We start from the raw sequence: 18,708 nt of genomic DNA on the forward strand, positions 1-18,708 counted from the left end.
AGTCGAGGTCTTGTAAAATGGTAGTGTCATTTGTTAACTTGGATATCGAGTAATACGGCTTATTTTTATCCAAGTTATAGTCAGACACTTCAATTTTTAATGCAAACTTTCGTTCAAGCAGATCGTTCAACTCCTCAGGATAAAGTTGAAATGGAGCCTCCTGTTAAAAGTAATAAAGTTTTATTATTAACTACAATTTGATAATAAATTTAATTGAGCACATACATTTTCTTTTTTATCAAGCAAACACTTAGCAGATTGCTTTAACAGCTTGAAAGCATCTTTGTCAAACAGAGTTAAAGAAGCAATTCCGGTGTGATCCTGAAGCCTTATAGGAATCCTGAACCTGAAAAGACAATTAAAACAATTAAAAAAATGTTCATTAAAAAATTTTGTTCCAAAAAAATGTAAAAAGTTGGTTACAATTTTTACCTAGGAACAACTGCAATCGCATCTGAGTTGCAGTTGGGATTTGCACACTCATACTCCGGTTTGCAATCATTTTCAAAGGAAGCACCGGTTTCTTGTTTTTCAGCATCAACCGTCTTAGGAATGACCTTGAATTTACATTGTTCACATGCATAGTAGTACCATAGAGTGTCCAAACTGATTGCCTTGATAGTACCAACCACAATAACATTTTTTGCCTGCAATATCGATCAAGGTTAAACATTTTAGACTATAAAAGAAATAGATAGTATTGGTTATAAAAAGCAAAGCAATTAGTTAACCTGCTTAATGTCGGCAATATCAGCAACAAAATTGAAATCATTGTCAATAAGGAATTCATCATGAAGAGTTGACAAAATTGAAGATCCTACACCATGTTGAGCTGATGAGGTATTTTGTGGCTCAACATCTCCGAGGTACCTATTCAAATATAATTAACTTTACACTCATGGAACTAAAAATTTTATGCGGTGTATCTAAATATTTTTTCACCTTTTCTTAAAAGCCTTAATCTCTTCAATATCGCTATTGATGAATAGACGAGACACGGTATAAGCATTGTTAAGGTATGCTTTATCTAACAAAAAAGGGTAATAATTTATCATAGTAACATATAATGTGTATTAATTTTAACAACAATAAAACATAAAAACATACCTTTGTAGAATTTTACGACACCAAACTGAAGTATAATAACATGTGTTTCATTTTTATTGTTAGTCAAATAAGAGTTCAACTGCGACGCATATTGATCCCATAAAGTTACATTAAGTTGTCGACCCCTACAAATTAATAAATTTATTAAACGGAACATAAAATCTAAATAATAAATTTGAATAAACTAAACTACTTACTCCAAATCCACAATTCTTAAGTTCATGCGTTTACCAACATTGCCGGGTTCTTGTTTTGGTATCTTCAATCTCGCAACATTTTTTAATATACCCAATAGCATCTAAAAAAAGAAAATGTTATTGAAATTATATGAAGAGGTTAATAATATGTTATAGAGTTTGATACATACCAATTGTTACATTTTCAGGTAGCCTCTTTTCTTCCACAGATTGAAACGATGCAAAATTGAAACCATAGTAGGATCCAGCAAAGTCTTTGCAAAGTAGAGCAGCAGTGTAAGGCTGGAAGCATATCTTATTGGAGTTATCCACATATTTCAACTTGCCACGGTTGTCACCAAGTGTTGGCTTTCTTATTATTAAAGACTCCTTCTCTCTTAAGAATGACCTAAACTTTGGCAACCATTTCTTTTGGGACATATTGCTTGCATTAAAGTACCCTGCAACAATGAAATTAAAACAAATATAAAAATACTAAATATTATTAATATATACTTATATTTCTTGGGATATACGTCGTTTTTTTATTCATACCTCCTCGTCAACAACTATCATTTCAATTGCATAAACTTCATCAGGTTTATACAAGTCCGGCTTATTCCATAGGCGTACAATCCGTACTCGTCTTCCAGCACACTTAAGTCCTTCAACATTGTTGCCTTAGTTGCGTCCATCACAAATCTGTAAAAAAGTTAAATTATCTCAGTAGAAGACATAAAATGTTTCACAAAGCTAAGAACAAAATGAAGAAAAGGTAATAAAAATACCTTTGATCTTTGGCAGATAAAAGTAAACACTTTCGAGTGCAAGGATGAAGTAATACTAATGATCATTGTTAGTTTATAATAGTCAAAGAGAAGCTACGTATAGGCTTTGTAAGGAAAGTTAATAATTGTAATTAAAATAAAAAGATGAAAAGATCATAAATATTATTGTATTTTTTGTAAATTTTGAAATTGAGTGATTATTAACATAAATAACATATCTCTTACAGTTGTTTAGAAAGAGAAAGAGATCTGATTTTGAAATTGAGTGATTATTAACATAAATAACGATTGAAGAGGATCAGAGCACATGAAAGGTTCTTGAGGTTGTATGATTAACGGATATTTGTTTGTGACTGCAAACACAATCAAATAAATAAAGGTGTTTCCTAAGGAAAGAATAAGACCAAATATATTTAATTTTAGAAGTTGTTGGTGATATTGAAATTCAAATTTTTATTTTTAGAATGAGCAAATTGAATGGCAACTAATAGGTAGCGTTTCTTTTTACCCAATCATTTCCTTATTTTTGTTTACAAAAAAATCATTGCTTTCTTATTTTAAATTGTTATTTTTATACACAAAATAAACAAATGTGTTTGTGTATAGTAAATCTATGGAGTCCTCACTCCCGGACATAAATTTTTTAAACAATATATATCAAACTCTAGAAAAACATAAAGATAAAATACAATATTATTTTATTGATAATGTACTTTTTATGTATTGCGTCCAAATTTGGGCTATGTTATTGATAATGTTTCTTAATTTTAATTGGTTTGCATTTGTTTTAGTTTTTAAGATGACATTCCACAGAGACCCTCATCAAGTTCTTACCTTGAGAAGCCAAATGTACAACAACATAAAATAAGTTTTTAGAAAATTTTATGATAACGTGTAGGATGGATATGCTTACTTTATTTTTTAAATACTCGGGATTTGTTGACAGAGATTGAATGAGGGCACTTCGGTCCTGTTTAGATGAGAAAAAGGTCGGATCATTATATTAGATGATGATGATATGTTTTATAATATAAGAATGATAGATGAAATTAAAAATAATGTCCAAACAAACCTTTATCCATAGTGCTGAACAATCAAAGTTGGTTAAAAACCTTTTATGGCAGTTCATGTTAAATGAATCGGCTTCTTCTATGCCATTCAAATGATGACGATATTCATGGCAAATACAAGCACTTCTTGCATATGCAGCATCCACATAACACCATATTTCATATTTCTGTCAAACAGTTAACATAGATATCATTTCAGAGATATATTAAAATGGAAAGCATACTTTGAATAATAATAATAATAATAATAATAATAATAGAAGTATTAGAAGGTTACGACCAAATTGACTTGTATCAACAATTAACTCAGTTTTACAATTGCTGACAAAATCTGATCCAAAGTCAAATGCCCTTTTGACCCGTATTAGCTTTAACCCAAAATCTGCCTCGTAATCAAAACTGTCCGAAACCTGTAGTTTGACCTACCCAGTCAAAACTACAAGTTCTCCAAAATACCCTTGAACCAATTTACACGATATTGAATCTAATTTGTAAAACACTGACCATATTTGCGATCTCAAACATCTGCAGCCAACATATTACCATCCATTTTAGTTATACAAATTAATGAGTTTAATGAAATTAATGAGTAAATGTGTCTGTATATTAATATTTTCTATCATATGGATGCGTTAAAAAAAAATTTAAAACAGCCCCAAAAGGTTTTAAATTTCCTACAATAAACCCCCAAATTTGCCAGAAATATCTATTTTTAATACACTTCCAAAAAATTATTTTAGAAAAGACTACGGATCCGACGGTTGGTACTTTGTTGATGACGTCCTATTCATTAGATTATTAACAATTTGAAACAGGGATATGCGTTATTAAAGTATTAGGGTTTGCATACAATCTGAAACTATAGATTTGAATATGGATTTGTATAACAATTTCAAGAATCGTTATTTAGGGTTGGCAAAACAATATAATCAATCCAGTTTAAGTAACGATTTCAAAAATCATTATTTAGGGTTGGCAAAACAATAAAATCAATCTAGGGTTTGGAAACATACCGATTTGAAGATCCGGATTTGGTGTGCAAACTAAAGATGGACAACGATTTGAACCTTGAATAGGTTTTTGGATATTGGTAGTTGTCAAATCGTAAGAAGAAAGATGAAGATCCAGAATCAGAATTTACGTAACAGTAATTTGAAATAATAGTAGATAGATAGGGAATGTTTTAATGTAAATCTTAAAAATTAAGATTTTAATTTAATATAATAATTTAAATACAAATTCTATGGGAGTGCCACTTGGCATGATATTGGACCAACTAAGGGAAATGTAGGACAACCAACATTTTTATATATTATAATAATAGATAGTATAGATAATGGGTGCAATAAAGTTTTCTTAAGCCTAAATGTTAGCCCCTTTAAATCTATTCCTTTTTTTTAAACCAATACTAATTTACCCATGCTATCCTTACATGTTTTAAAACACCAAATAATCTGAGATGAAACCAAACAAAATGCGTAAGCCAAATGATTCGATTTTTATTCAATATGACAAATCCGTAATTCGGTGCGGAATGTCTATGAACTTGGATAGGATCGACAATATACATGTGTATTCACTCTTGAAAGATATAGGCGAATGTGGAGAATTTGTAACTACAATAATATGATGAATAACTGCAACTGAAACACAAAATAAATCGTGATGTAGTCGTATGATTTCATATTCGAATGATTACATGCAGAACACTCACACATACAGACATACACACATGAACGCTTGCCACCCCGGGAGAACTCTTTCTGGGGGAGACTCCCTAACAAACACATAAACTCTAAACAAATGAACTAATTATCTATTCGTAGCAGTCTAAGTGCCTTGGTCTTCAAGTCATCCGCCCTTGATAAAAAACCAGTGAGATCTAATAAAACCCACTTATTTCACCCAAATAACTTTCAATTAATCATTCCTTCTTGTTGTTGACTTGTAATTAACAATTAATATAACTGAGTAATGATTCGATGTGTCGGTCTAAAATATAAACCCGACAAATTATGAACTCAAATGAATTTAACATGAGTTACAAACGAATACAAAATGTTTATGAAAGGAAACATGAATTATAAAGAAAAGAATTATCGAGAGCAAAATGAGAGTGAACGAACGAAATGAAAAATGAACGGATGACCTGCTCCCCAAACGTTAGATTTAACTAAACTCATAAGCCATTAACTCTCAGTCTCAGTCAAAAAGCCAAATTGCCATTCTTACCACATACTATTTAGTATTTGGGAAAATTACCAAAAAGACCCATTTAAGAAGAGAAAAAAATGACCCTTAAATATTCAAGATTTCCAAAATGTCCCAACAATTTGGATTGTGGCGACAATTTGGTTTTCCGTTCTGACGAGATCTCTAACCCACTTAAAAGATAACATGTGGAAAAATACTGATATGATCGTCCATATTTTTGAAAATCTTGCGAGTTCCATCCAGATTATTCACTTATATCTTATGATAGAAACAGTCTCCCAGATGTTTTTTTTTATGTTTACTACATGATTCGTACAATTTCTATTTTTTTTTAAAAAAAGTGTCTTTTAAATTGTGTCTGCCAAAACGCATTTCAAATTAATTTTTTAAGCGGGCCATCTTTTCATCTTTTTTATCTGGTAAGAACAAATTTCATTTCTTATATGTTGTTATATTTTCATCTTCTAAATTGTTATAGTAAATCGGAAGTTTACCAAATGAATCCTCGGAGGAACCAACAAGAAGACTCTCGGCATAAACTTTGCATTTCCAACCATGTTTGTATGATAAAATTTTCAGGAATCTTTGACTATGAATGTTCACCACATCCTTTCCTTTAAAGTTATGTGCGTTGTCCTCAACCGATCACTTAATGCAATGAGCCACCACTTTTTTTTCTTTTATCAAATTCCATTTATTGAGTTACAAAAATGACAATGGAAGAAGATGAAGATGAAGAAAAAGTATTAAATTTAATTTAGGGGATAATCACAATTATTTGTAATAATTAATAGTTTAATTTAAAAAAGTAGAGGTTCACCTGAAAAATATTGGAAATTCACTTGGTGTGAACGGAATATATTTAAATTTTGTCGGTCTAGACGGAATAACAATAAATCCTGTCGGTCTAGACGAGATTTAAACTTTCAAAACTTATAAGAACAAAAGATGAAAATATAGTCTGTTTGGAACAAATTCACTTGAAATGCGTCATGGCAGACGCAATTTAAAAGACACTTTTTTTTACAAAAAAAAATAGAATTTGTACTGACCTGGTAGGAAACATAAAAAAACCGTTTGGAGATGCTGCTATCTATCAATAGATATAAGTGAATACTTTGGACGGAACCCACAAGATTTTCAAAAATATGAAAGTCTGTGTTAGTATTTTTCCACATGTCATCTTTTAAGTGAGTTAGAGATCTCGTCTGAACGGAAACCAAAGTGTCAACCCAGTCCAATTTTGTTGGGACATTTTGAAAATCTTGAATATTTAATGGCCTTTTTTTCTCTCTTCTCAAATGGTTTTTTTTTTTAGAATTTTCTCTTAGGCTATGTGTAGTGGAGGGGCTATAAATTGGGGGTTTTTTGCGCCGTGTGGCGCCCAGTTAGCAAAATGTGAGAATTTTTTTTTGGGGTATAATGGTGCAGGTGCTACAATAGTAATATTATATATATATATATATATATATATATATATATATAATGACGTATATATATAACACACATATTAATAAAATATTAATATTCTTCAAACCTTTCAGGCGACAAATAGCCCCCGCCCCTTTTCGCCCAAATATCACGGGGGGGGGGGGGGGGGGATGTTCCACCTCCTTCTCGCCCCAACCATCGCCCCACTACGTTCAACCTTAGTATTTACCTACAAGTACGGACACATTGCACAATGTGCTTTGATTGATTGATTTACTCATAAGAGAAAATGTTAAATATAAGTAACTTTTGAAGTAACGCTGTTTATACTCTAAATTTTTTTAATGTATGTTGAAGGTGGTTGTGAGTAGAAGAGAAACTAAATGTAATAATAAATATAAAAAAATATTATTTAATTAAAATGGAGAGAAAAATAGCGTAATTATAGAGATGCTCTTATGTAGCTTTTGTATTGATTATAACGATTAAGTATAAAAAATTAGATATATTATTTTATTTTCACAAATACTAGCATTATAATTAAACTGAAAATAGTTAAACAAATAAAAATGTAATAATATGAAATATGTGTGAATAATGTGATTTGTGGGGTGAGGGGGAAATAGGAGGTAGAGGACCTGGGAATTCTTATAGAGGACTATTTTCTGAAAATAAAACCTAGTTTGTGAAATATTGTGAAAACGTGAGATTACGAAATCTGTTGTCTATACACACTTCGTTTTCATTTATAATTAAAACTAGTTTTATCCTTCGTATTACGGGGGTTGTTTTATATTGTTTATTTTAATATTTATTTATTTTTTGAATTTATATTTATTTTATTGTATGAAAGTTAATAATATACTTATGGTTTGATGATAAATTGTTTCACAAATAAATGAGATGTTATAACCCAGTTTAAAAGCTATATGGTTTTGATGAGATCCAAGAACCGTTTATTTTTTTACTATAAAATTGGTATTTTAATTATAAATAATGTTTATGAAAGTTAATAATATACTTATGGTTTGATGAGATCCAAGACCCGTTTATTTTTTTTACTATCAAATTGGTTTTTTAATTTAAATAATATATATATCTTTTTTAAAATAAATAATATATTAATTTTTATTATATCCTATTTTATAGGATTTTTACATCAATAATTTGGTGAGAATAATTTTTAATTTAATGAGATGTTATAACCCGTTTAAGGAATATCTAGGTTTGGTAAGACTCATACCCATGAATTCGGGTCAATTGCATGAGAAACCTCCATTTAAAAATCAAGCAAATCTGGTGACTCCAAAAAAGGGGGAGCGACCACATCGCGACACATAGGGTTTTTATGTCTTCGTTTATATATATTATTATATTATAGATAGATTTGCTTCATGTTGAAAAATATAAAAAAACTTCCCTAAAGATAAAGAAAAATACAAAATATTTAATTCGACCCGGGTTTTTGAAATGCGGCTAAAAAATAAACTTGGTGGGAGTATATACTCGAATTTGTATAGACTATAGAACAATTTATATCAAGATTGTTGGTGTATGCACTTGTAAAAAAGAATCATAAAGATGAATGCGCAACATGGAAGGGATAAGCATATAAGTGTTATATTTGATTGTTTAAGACATATTATGAGTGGTTAAGTTATCATACACATATTTCTAAATTTATCAAGGGTGCAATATCACAATTGATAGCAAAACATAACACAATGCTTAATAAATATAACATAATATAGAAAAAAAAAAGACATAATTATGAAAATAAACAAAAAATACAATGATAAATAAAAAGACAATGATCTAAACAAAAATTCAAAAATCTACAACATGAAAATCAAAAATATAAATTCCAATATCGTAGAGTTCGACGAGACGGTTTCAATTCCGCTAGTTTGAGTTGAAACGGAGTTCGTTTCCAAGTTTTAAATGACTATGTATTTGAACCCAAACCTCTATGTGGCTTTTCATAAAAAAAAAGAAATTAAATTAAAAATCATATAACAAAATAAAAAAGTACTAAAAATTATATTATACCTAAGTTCAATCCTCACTAGTGACACTCTGAGTAGATATCGACAATGAAAGATTTGATCTATGCCTTATGAGGTTGTCAGTTCGAATCTTGAGTCCACCCGGGTTTTCGTCCCACCGTGTCTTACACTAGAGATTCTGTTCTTGTAACGGCACAACAACTGTCAAGTTGCAGCCGACGGTATGGTTTCCCGAGCTTAACGTCCAAACCAAACTCTAAAACCAGCGTATACCCGGTTAAGACAATAAATTCGCCATATTATAAAAATACATAACAAGAATTAATTTTTTTACGCGTGATCAGTAGGAAACATGAATACTTCCTTGGAAATTTCCCAATACTTTCAAAAACTTGTTTTAACTTTGCTGGAAGAGCAACCGGCTACAGCAGGTAGCAGTTGTTAGGTAACAGACGCGGCTTATTGGTCAGCTTTCATATGAAGAATACTTTCTATAAAATGCATGCATTAATTCTCCTGTTTTCTTTCTTCCCCTAAATCATATTATTCACACATATTCCATATCATTATTATTATTATTATTAACAAACATAATCCCGTTACAATTCTTAATGTATTATTATTATACATTATTTTAAAAAAATAAAAATTAATAATCCATTATTCATCTATAAAACCCCAAATCTTGATCGTATAATATTGTGGTTCGATTTTATTATAACTAATAAACTACAAACCCTCCGTTTTTCACCCTTCTAATACTTTCGATGAACAATAATCAACAACGAAACACAAACACCCAAATGTCACCACCATCACCATCACCATCACCATCACCGTCTGTTAATCTTCCGTCATCTCTCGACATTGATCAAACGTTGTACGACTCATTATCCTTCCTTAATCTCTCCGAAAACAACCACCACCACCACCGCCACGTGTTCACGCCGCCGCCGTACTCACCCACCGGCCACGGGTTTCTTGTTCATAATTCTAGGGTTTATTCCGGTGTGGGCCAGTCTACACCTCTTATGGTGGACCCCAGGGTATCTTCTTCTCGGCTTGACTTTGACCAGTGGTCTTACTTGCTCGCCAAGGAACGATTATTTTACTTACAGTCACAACACATCAATCGTCATTCAGTTAACTCCATTGCTGCAATTAATAATAATAATAATAACTATATTAATAGTATTAATAGTAATATTGTTAATCAGAATTATTATGGTGGGGTATCAAGATTACAAAATAATCAGTTTTTGAGACCTATGAATTTGCATGAATTGAGGGGAAAGATTTGTTATCTGGCGAAGGATCAAACCGGGTGTCGAATCCTGCAATCGAAATTCGACTCTCCAACGAAAACCGAGGTCGAATTCTTGTTGTACGAGGTTGCGGGTTCGATAACCGATTTAATGAAAGATCAGTACGGGAATTATATCATTCAGAAGCTTGTATCAGTGTGTAATGATGATCAGAAGGCGTTGATTGTTCGTGAACTGATCGAAAGACCCGTTGATATTATTATTGTTTGTATGTCTCAGTATGGGTATGTTGTGGTTTATATCATTATTTGTTTGTTAAGTTTGTTGAAAATGTGTTAATGTTTGTTGGATTTATAGGACCCGATCGGTTCAAAAGTTGTTGGAGAATTTGAATTCTCAAATGCAGATTGTGATGGTGATCCGGGCTTTACACCGTGGTGCGGCTCAGTTGGCTACTGATCCGAATGGTCATCATGTTTTGCAGTATTGTTTGCTTCATTATGATTCTGATTTTAATCAGGTATTATTTTGTGTTTATGTGTAATTACATTAGTTACATTGTAAGGTTGTAATTAGTCGATTACTTGGTATCTGTTTATGAGTTTATGTGTTTTGCATTTTGCAGCCTATTGTTGATCAAATAGCAGAGAATTGTTTCAAAGTTGCAACGGACCGAAGCGGTTGTTGTGTGTTGCAGGCGTGTGTTGAACACTCTTGTGGTGACGTTAGAAACCGCCTTCTTGCTGCGGTCATGGCCAATGCAATCCCAATAGCTGAAGATCCTTTTGGGTTTGTATCTTTAATGTCATCTCTATAAGTTTTTAGCTGTACATAACAATTTAATTTCGACCCGTTTACTTATATCAAACGTACCAAATAATTAAAGACAAAGGTAACAAGTCAAACAAATTTTAGGGGTGTAAACGAGTCGAGTTGAACTCAAGCTTGGCTTGTGTTGACTTACAAGAGCTCGAGCTTGAGCTCAGGTCGTTTCGAGCTCTTTTTCTAAAGCTTGAGCTTGACTTTAGAGTTGTCTTATCAAGCTCGAGCTCATGTCAGCCTTGGTTTGCCTATTATTTACGGATTTCTATACATTTTAATGTTTTTATATATTTTGGGAAAACTTTTAAACGAGACTAAGCTCGGCTTGAGCTCGGTTGTACAATGCACATTAAAAAGAGTTAAAACTTAAAAATTCACAAGGTTCGAGCTTAGACTCGATAACTAAAAAAGCTTTATTTGAGCCTCTATTCGATCGTTTCAAGTATTTTTATCGATATGGATCTTTAGTAGCTCGTGAGTTGCTCGACTCGTTTGCACCTTTAATAGATCAACACTCCCGAATATTAACTCATACAACTTTCAAAATATATTATGTAAACATTATTTTATCATATGATCATATTTTTATATCAACCCTTTTAATATGCAAAGCAACTATGTGCTGCAACACTTTTCAATTTTTCATACAACTTTTAAAATATATTATTTAAACATTACCTTATCATATGATCATATTTTTATATTAACTATTTTGTTATGTGCAGTAACTATGTGCTGCAACACTTGGTGGGCCTACAGTCACGCGAGCTAACCAAAGTGCTCGTGAACCAACTCGAAGGAAATTTTGCATATCTGTCGCAGAACAAGTATGCGAGTAACGTTGTTGAAAAATGTCTGATTGAATCAGAACCGGATATTTCAACAAAAATAATATTAGAATTGGTTAATAGCCCGAATGCATCATCACTTCTTGTAGATCCCTATGGGAATTTTGTTATACAATCAGCATTAAAGGTTTCCAGTTCCATCCGGGTTAGTTAACTTAACACCTTTTATTTTATTTATTGGTAAAACTATTTTAGTTCTCTGATTAAGTAATGAATTTTTTTAATATTTTTAATTAGGGGATTGCATCGGAGAGCCTGCGAGAGCTGATATTAAGAAATGTAAATTCGATGCAGAGTAATCTTTACGGTAAAAAGATACTGGAAATGGTGGAAAAGAAGCGGAACGTATACAACTAAGATTCAGAGTGCAAGAATTATGTGAATAGGTTTTTGTAATCTGGTCATAAGTACTTTTGTTCATTTCAAATGTGTTTGTTGTGGTTTTTATTATAGGTGTAAATCTTGGTGTTTTGGTGTAATGGCTGACTGATGTTTGCAGTGACTATTTTAAGGATATGCTAATCTGTTAGGAATATGTTGCAATAATCATGATATTCCTGGTACAAGTTTTTGGATTTTAATACATGGTATGAAACAGTACATTTTTGTTTTTAACAAATATATATAGGAATTGATTGGTCTATGCAACTACTTTTGGTTCTTTTTTCTTGTGGGGATGTATATTATGTTGCTCATATTTATGATTTGCATGTGTGTGTTTACAGAAAATTCTTTTATATTGTTATTACATGGCTAGACTATTAACCAATAACATGACAAACTGATAATCTACAGAAAAGACTCTTAATGTTAAATATTTTAAAAATTATGATGTATAGACAAATAATAATTACAAGTATGCTTTTTATGTGATACATATGGCTATTCATATATGATGATCAATATTTTTATTATAGCTAATACAGAACAATGAGTCTTCACGGGCATTTGGGGCCGCCTTTAGAATTCTTTTTGTCCCTGTATCAAGGGCACTCGTCTTTGTATCCATACGTTCCCGAAGGCACACATTGATAATCTTCACAACATACTACACAATATTTGAGACATCTGTCTTGCCTCCCTGCCTTTGAGCACCTCACCGCACACTTGGAGTCACAAAAACCTATTACAATACCACATATAATCATGTGTTATTTTTATCCTACATGACTTATTGCATTATGATTGTTAAACAAGGTACAAGTTGTTACTATATATGTAAAGCAATATAGTATCTTATTTGAATCAGCTATGGTGGCATGAAGGAGAGAGGAGCTCAAGAGTACAAGTGCAAGAAGCACAAAGGTTGCAACAGTTGGCTTCATTTGTAAAAATTGGGTTACAACTTAGAACTCACAGAATGTATGTGGGACGAATTTTGTGCGAGAACGGGGTGGTATTATAGGGTGGAGAGAAATTAAGTTGGTGAAACAATTTCGAACATTTACATAACTGGCCCCTCTACTAGTCTCTAAATTTTGATCCTTTGTGTTTATGGTATCAATTGGTTTGTATGTTAATGACTCCATGTCTTCTTTTGATGAAGAAAGTTGTGTAAAAAGGAATCCTCATGTGACTCGAGACGCATACGAAGTAGAAACCCGTTGTAGATTTATTTTATTTATATAGTAATTTTATAATTAAGTTGTCGTATTTGCTTAGTCTAAATGATGCCATTAGGCCATATGTAATGGACGACAAATTTGGAAGTTCTGGGGCTATAAGTTTTTGGTGATGGTAGTCAAAGGGGGTCAACATGGCTAATATGGGTAATAGATGATGCCTTTTCACTAATTGTTTTAACCATTAAATAGTGTTATATGAAAGTCAATGTAAAGTTAGCCTACTTTATAGAGGCACTGACCTCTTTAAGGAGATGCCCTGGATTTAAACTTTACAATGGTGTACTGATAGGGAAAACATTTAAAGCTCAGAAAATATAGTGCTAAAAGCATAGTTACGACTAAAAGATAAAGTAAAATAGCAAAGGTAGTTTGACTGTTTTATTTATGTAAAGGGCTATAAGTGAAAACAAACACTAAAATCAACGTTGTAAAAGTCGGATTCCAATGTTCTCGGTACTCGGATATCAACCTTGTCGTCTTTTCCCAACTCGGCCACCATTACTTACCAAGGTTCAACTCGATCAAAAGTCGGAGAATTTGGGATTACTCGGCCTCCAAGGTCAACTGGCCACATTTTTTTAGTAAAAAATTAAAAATAACAACAAAACATGATTTTTTTGAATTATGTTTTTTTTTTTCATATAAATTATGCTTATTTTGGCTTGAAATATGCCGGTATTAACATATACTCGTATATAATATCCAATAATTATTTTATGTTATATTTATCGTGTTCGAGTACAAGCTGAGTACTCCACGAGTATTCCCTACAAGTGGGTTGGCCGCTTAGGGACTTTCTAACGAGTTTTACAACATTGACTATAATATAAATTAAATAGGTAAACAGTTTATAAAATATAAAGAAACTATATTAATAATTTCAATAAATGATATTTACGTTTTATCTCGTGTTTTTATATTTATATGAAGATGTGTCGGTTATAAATACAATTTATGGTCTATAAGGGTAACACCATAATAAAATAAAGAGTGTTGAGGGTCAACCATATAGATTTCGATATACAGTAAGGTTGTTTCTTGTTGGTAATGTATAACTGAAGTTGGTGGAGACTAGAGTAGGGCTGTTTACGAATCGAACCGAATCGAACGTGGGCATGCTCATATCTGGTTTGGTTTGAAAGCGAACCGAACCGAGCGGATTGAATTTAAAGAAACGAGCGATATCTTTATGCTTGAACTTGGTTTGGTTTTGAAACCGAGCGGCTTGGTTCGGTTTGGTTTTGCTTGATTTCGTACAAAGTTTCCAATTTTAAATTTCTAAAACTTCAAAATATCATTAATTCAAGATTTTCAACTCTAAATTATCTAAATTTTCTCATTTAAAATGTGTAAAACTCAAAGTTAATAACAAAACATATATAAAACGAGCGGCTATGGTTTAATTTTGAACTTAGAATTCAACACAAAAAGGGGGAATTTTAAAAACTTTAAAAAAATAGTATACTTTTATATATATGCATAAAGTTTATATATAAAACTAATAAATTAAAAATAATTCGAGCAAAACGAACCAAACCAAACCGAGCGAGGCTTTGCTCGTGCTTGGATTGCTTTTAAACCGAACCGAGCCGAACGGCTCACTTCCAAACCGAGCCGAAATCGAACGAGCATTATTCGAGCAATTTTCGAGCGAACGATGAACGAGTGACGAGCGGCGAGCGGCGAGCGGTTTTGACAACCCCTAGACTGGAGAGAGGAAGCTATCTACATTATAAACTTGCACCATCCACCACTTTTTTTTCATTTCCTTTTATCTAGTGGTTTTCCTTATCTAGTGGTTGTGATCTGTCCATTATATTATTTGACATCATGAACTATACATAGTTTTAGGCCATTACTGTTTTCCTTGTCTAACGCAATTTTATTGTTTTAGAATGTGTTTGTGAATTCAACTATTAATGTCTAACAAGTAACAAAAATGCTTTTAAAAAAAGACTTTTGTTTTTAAGCGGACACCCTTTACATCTAAATATTCACAATGAAGTTTGAACTATCACCAATTGAGTAAAATAAGATTCACAAATGTCTTGGAGTTAAAATATAAATGAGACAAAAACGAGAAGTGTAAGAAAGATTTGTGATAAAAAAAATCCATAAAATTCAAAAAAATAATAGAAAAATTATAACTTCAAATACAAATAAAAAGCGAAAAAATTTTAAAAACTAAAATGTTTCTCTGTCGTTCCCATTTTAAAAAAAAATGACAAAAAGACAATGCCGAAAATTAACAAAAGACACAATTATAAATAAAAAATATACAATAAATCATAAAATATAACATAATGCCGAACAAAATATAACACAATGCTGAGTATTATAAAACACTATCAAGAAAAAAAAACATAATGTTATTAAAAAAAATCAATGGCGAAAATAACAAAAAACACAATGATATTGTATACTCAACAATGTTTTTTTAATTGAAAACGAGAAAGACAGTGAAATATTTTTGTGCTTTTATTTTTTTCGTTTTTTTATTAAATTTTGAGTTCATATTTTCTTTATTATCTTTTTAGGGAATTTTTTTCCCTACAAATCATTCTTATTTTAGGGAATAACCCGACCCCAAATATCATTGAGTCGAAGACCTCTTATTCCTCTTAACATCTTATCCAATATTTAACAGTTTGTTTTATCGATTCACCAATTGAACTGATTTTTAAACACAACGATTGAATAATAATGTTAAACTGATATGTATAACTAATTGGATAGGTTTTGTAATCCGGTCATAAAGTACTTTTGTTCCTTTTAAATGTGTTTGTTGTGATTTTTATTATAGGTGTAAATATTGGTGTAGATTTTGTTTAGTAAATTCTTTTAGTTATTTTTTAAATTGGACTTTTAGATATTTTTATTATGAATTTTGCTATCGAGTTATTAAAATCGTTTTTATATAATTGTTTTTTTGATATTATTGATTTTGCTATGATTTTTATTTAATTATTTTTAAATCTACACTTTATTGATTTCACTATAGATTTCGCTGAATCAATTATATGATTTTTTTTGCTGATTTTGCTAACGATTTTGCAGCAAACTTTATTTAAAAACTTTCTCACTATTTTTATGTTCTCAGGTTCACTATGGTTCTTGCTACTAATCTAACTTAACTTTTTATTACGAATTTTTATATATTTATCTACATGATTTTGCTACATGGTTTATGTATTATTCTTGTTTTTCAAGTTTGTTGCGGATTTTGCTACCGATTTGATGAATTCATATTCTTCTTATTTTCTCAAGTTTGTTACAAATTTTGCTATGGATTTTTTTTGCAACGAAATACACGTAGCTAAATTGTAGCAAAATGTGTCTCTAACTAATTCTTAGCTACTTCGTAGTAAAATACGCAACCAATTTTTCCGTAGCAACCAATTCTTAGCTAATACTTGTTTCTGAAGTAGTGGTGTTTTTGGTGTAATGGCTGACTGATGTTTGCATAGACTATTTTAAGGATATGTTAATTTGTTAGGATTGCAATAATCATGAGATTCCTGGTACAAGTTTTTGGATTCTAATACATGGTACTAAAACAGAACATTATTGTTTTTAACAAATATATATAGGAATTGATTGGTCTATGCAACTACTTTTGGTTCTTTTTTCTCGTGGGAACGTATATTATATTGCTCATATTTGTGATTTACATGTGTGTGTTTAAAGAAAATTCTTTTATATTGTTATATGTATTTTACATGGCTAGACAATAACCATTAACATGACAAACTGATAATCTAAAAAAAAGACTCTTAAATGCTAAATATTATAAATTTATGATAGTATAGACAAATAATAAAACAAGGATGTTTACATAAGTTATTACAGAACATACAATGGATTACATGCTATGTTAATAACTTTTTATGTGATACGACTTTATTCATATACGATAATAAATATTTTTATAATAGCTGATAATTAAAGAACAATGAGTTTTCATGGGCATTTGGGGCCGCCTTTAGAATTCTTTTTGTCCCTATAACAAGGGCACTCGTCTTTGTTTCCATATGTTCCCGAAGGCACACAGTGACAATCTTCACAACATATTCCACAATATTTGAGGCACCTGTCTTGTCTTCCTGCCTTTGAGCACCTTACCGCACACTTTGAGTCACAAAAACCTATCATAATATAACCATATACAATCATGTGTTATTTAGATTTTACATGACTTATTTCATGATAATTGTTAAACAAGGTACAGGTTGTTACTGCATATTTGTTAAGCAATATAGAATCTTACTTGAATCAGCCATGGTGGTATGAAGGAGAGAAGAGCTCAAGAGTACAAGTGCAAGAAGCACAAAGGCTGCAACAGCTGGCTTCATTTGTAGATTGGGTTAGAACTTAAAACTTAGAACTCACAAAATATATGTGGCACGATTTTTGTGCCAGAATGAGGCAGTATTTATAGGGTTGAGAGAAAGTTGGTAAAACAATTTCAAATATATACATAAATGAATATCCTCAATCATAATTTTGGTTCTTTATGTTAAGTGCTTGTATATGTCAATGTCTTACAGAAAGTAGTGGATAAACGATGCCATTATGTTAATTGTTTATATAAGGCCCATTTTTTTTTTCTTGTCTGGGCACTTGAATCTCGGATATGACCTTGGTTATCGTTTTTTTTTACTCCAAATGATACCATTATGTTAAGATTACCAAATTAAAGCATGTCAGATTGTCAGGTCTTCTAGGAATTTTAATTTGTGAACGGTGGTGGCTGGTGATTGAAGGTGGACAATGGCAGTCAAAGGTGGTGGTTAACATGGTTAAAAACGGTAGTCGATGATGCCTTCTGGCTAGGTTTTAGTTGTTTAACCATTAATTAGTGTTACAAAAGCTTATGCGCATCTAGCATATACTTTGACAGAGACACTTGTCTTTTAGAAAAGATGTCTCTTGTTTAAACTTCATCAATTATGTGACTTATATTTATTGGGGTGTCATGGTAGAAATCACACATTTGTTGTTCAAGAGAAATAGTGCTATAGAAATAGATAAAGGTTAACTAAAAGATTAAAAAAAGAAAAAAGTAAAATATCAACAGCAGTTTGACTATTTTACTTAAGTAAAAGGCTATAAGTGAAAATAAACACTAAAATACAAAGTAAATACGTAAACAGTTTACTAAATAAACTAAATTAATAATTTCTATAAATGATATTACGTTTTATCTTGTATTTATATATATTTACCAAGAGAGGCGGTTATTAATACAATTTATGGTCGAAGGGTAACAACATAATAAAATAAAGAGTTTGAGGGTCAACTATATAAATTTCGATATACAATAAGGTTGTTACTTGTTGGTAATGTATAACTAAAG

At 31.2% G+C, this 18,708-nt stretch overlaps 3 protein-coding genes across 4 annotated transcripts; 1 reads left to right on the top strand and 2 right to left on the bottom strand.

The window, feature by feature from the left end:
- Window positions 1-135: 135 nt before the first annotated feature.
- On the bottom strand, window positions 136-1,344 carry LOC143607973 (uncharacterized). Of its 2 annotated transcripts, XM_077083210.1 has the most exons (5): window positions 1,305-1,344; window positions 1,108-1,232; window positions 943-1,027; window positions 732-870; window positions 136-647 (listed from the first exon to the last, which is right to left on the bottom strand). In XM_077083210.1, exons 1-5 carry the CDS (start codon window positions 1,328-1,330, stop codon window positions 429-431), a joined length of 594 nt encoding a protein of 197 aa, XP_076939325.1. In that variant the 5' UTR covers window positions 1,331-1,344; the 3' UTR covers window positions 136-428. The 2 variants fall into 2 exon arrangements, with proteins under 2 accessions (XP_076939325.1, XP_076939324.1); XM_077083209.1 differs by having other exon boundaries at window positions 1,108-1,308.
- An 8,224-nt stretch (window positions 1,345-9,568) lies between these two features.
- LOC143607972 (pumilio homolog 12-like) lies at window positions 9,569-12,400 on the top strand. The gene is made up of 4 exons (XM_077083208.1): window positions 9,569-10,577; window positions 10,683-10,846; window positions 11,605-11,872; window positions 11,965-12,400. The coding sequence occupies exons 1-4, from the start codon at window positions 10,458-10,460 to the stop codon at window positions 12,082-12,084; spliced, it is 672 nt and encodes a 223-aa protein (XP_076939323.1). The 5' UTR covers window positions 9,569-10,457; the 3' UTR covers window positions 12,085-12,400.
- A 4,776-nt stretch (window positions 12,401-17,176) lies between these two features.
- LOC143607970 (peamaclein-like) lies at window positions 17,177-17,748 on the bottom strand. Its single transcript, XM_077083207.1, has 2 exons — window positions 17,620-17,748; window positions 17,177-17,497 (listed from the first exon to the last, which is right to left on the bottom strand). The coding sequence occupies exons 1-2, from the start codon at window positions 17,702-17,704 to the stop codon at window positions 17,313-17,315; spliced, it is 270 nt and encodes an 89-aa protein (XP_076939322.1). The 5' UTR covers window positions 17,705-17,748; the 3' UTR covers window positions 17,177-17,312.
- Window positions 17,749-18,708: the final 960 nt, after the last annotated feature.

This window comes from Bidens hawaiensis, unplaced genomic scaffold (genome assembly GCF_021521415.1).
Source record: "Bidens hawaiensis isolate Kalapana, Puna unplaced genomic scaffold, B.hawaiensis_p1.1 tig00092173_1, whole genome shotgun sequence".
NCBI lineage: Eukaryota > Viridiplantae > Streptophyta > Magnoliopsida > Asterales > Asteraceae > Bidens > Bidens hawaiensis.

What these genes read in the sequence shown, in the direction of transcription:
- LOC143607970 (XM_077083207.1), bottom strand. Translation starts at nt 17,704, where the DNA reads ATGAAGCCAGCTGTTGCAGCCTTTGTGCTTCTTGCACTTGTACTCTTG. An exon ending in TACCACCATGGCTGATTCAA is followed by an intron (nt 17,498 to 17,619) that starts GTAAGATTCTAT and finishes ATATTATGATAG; the next exon opens with GTTTTTGTGACTCAAAGTGT.
- LOC143607973 (XM_077083209.1), bottom strand. Translation starts at nt 1,264, where the DNA reads ATGTTCCGTTTAATAAATTTATTAATTTGTAGGGGTCGACAACTTAAT. An exon ending in TGTCGTAAAATTCTACAAAG is followed by an intron (nt 1,028 to 1,107) that starts GTATGTTTTTAT and finishes CTTTTTTGTTAG; the next exon opens with ATAAAGCATACCTTAACAAT. An exon ending in ATTAAGGCTTTTAAGAAAAG is followed by an intron (nt 871 to 942) that starts GTGAAAAAATAT and finishes ATATTTGAATAG; the next exon opens with GTACCTCGGAGATGTTGAGC.
- LOC143607972 (XM_077083208.1), top strand. Translation starts at nt 10,458, where the DNA reads ATGCAGATTGTGATGGTGATCCGGGCTTTACACCGTGGTGCGGCTCAG. An exon ending in ATGATTCTGATTTTAATCAG is followed by an intron (nt 10,578 to 10,682) that starts GTATTATTTTGT and finishes TGCATTTTGCAG; the next exon opens with CCTATTGTTGATCAAATAGC. An exon ending in ATAGCTGAAGATCCTTTTGG is followed by an intron (nt 10,847 to 11,604) that starts GTTTGTATCTTT and finishes TGTTATGTGCAG; the next exon opens with TAACTATGTGCTGCAACACT.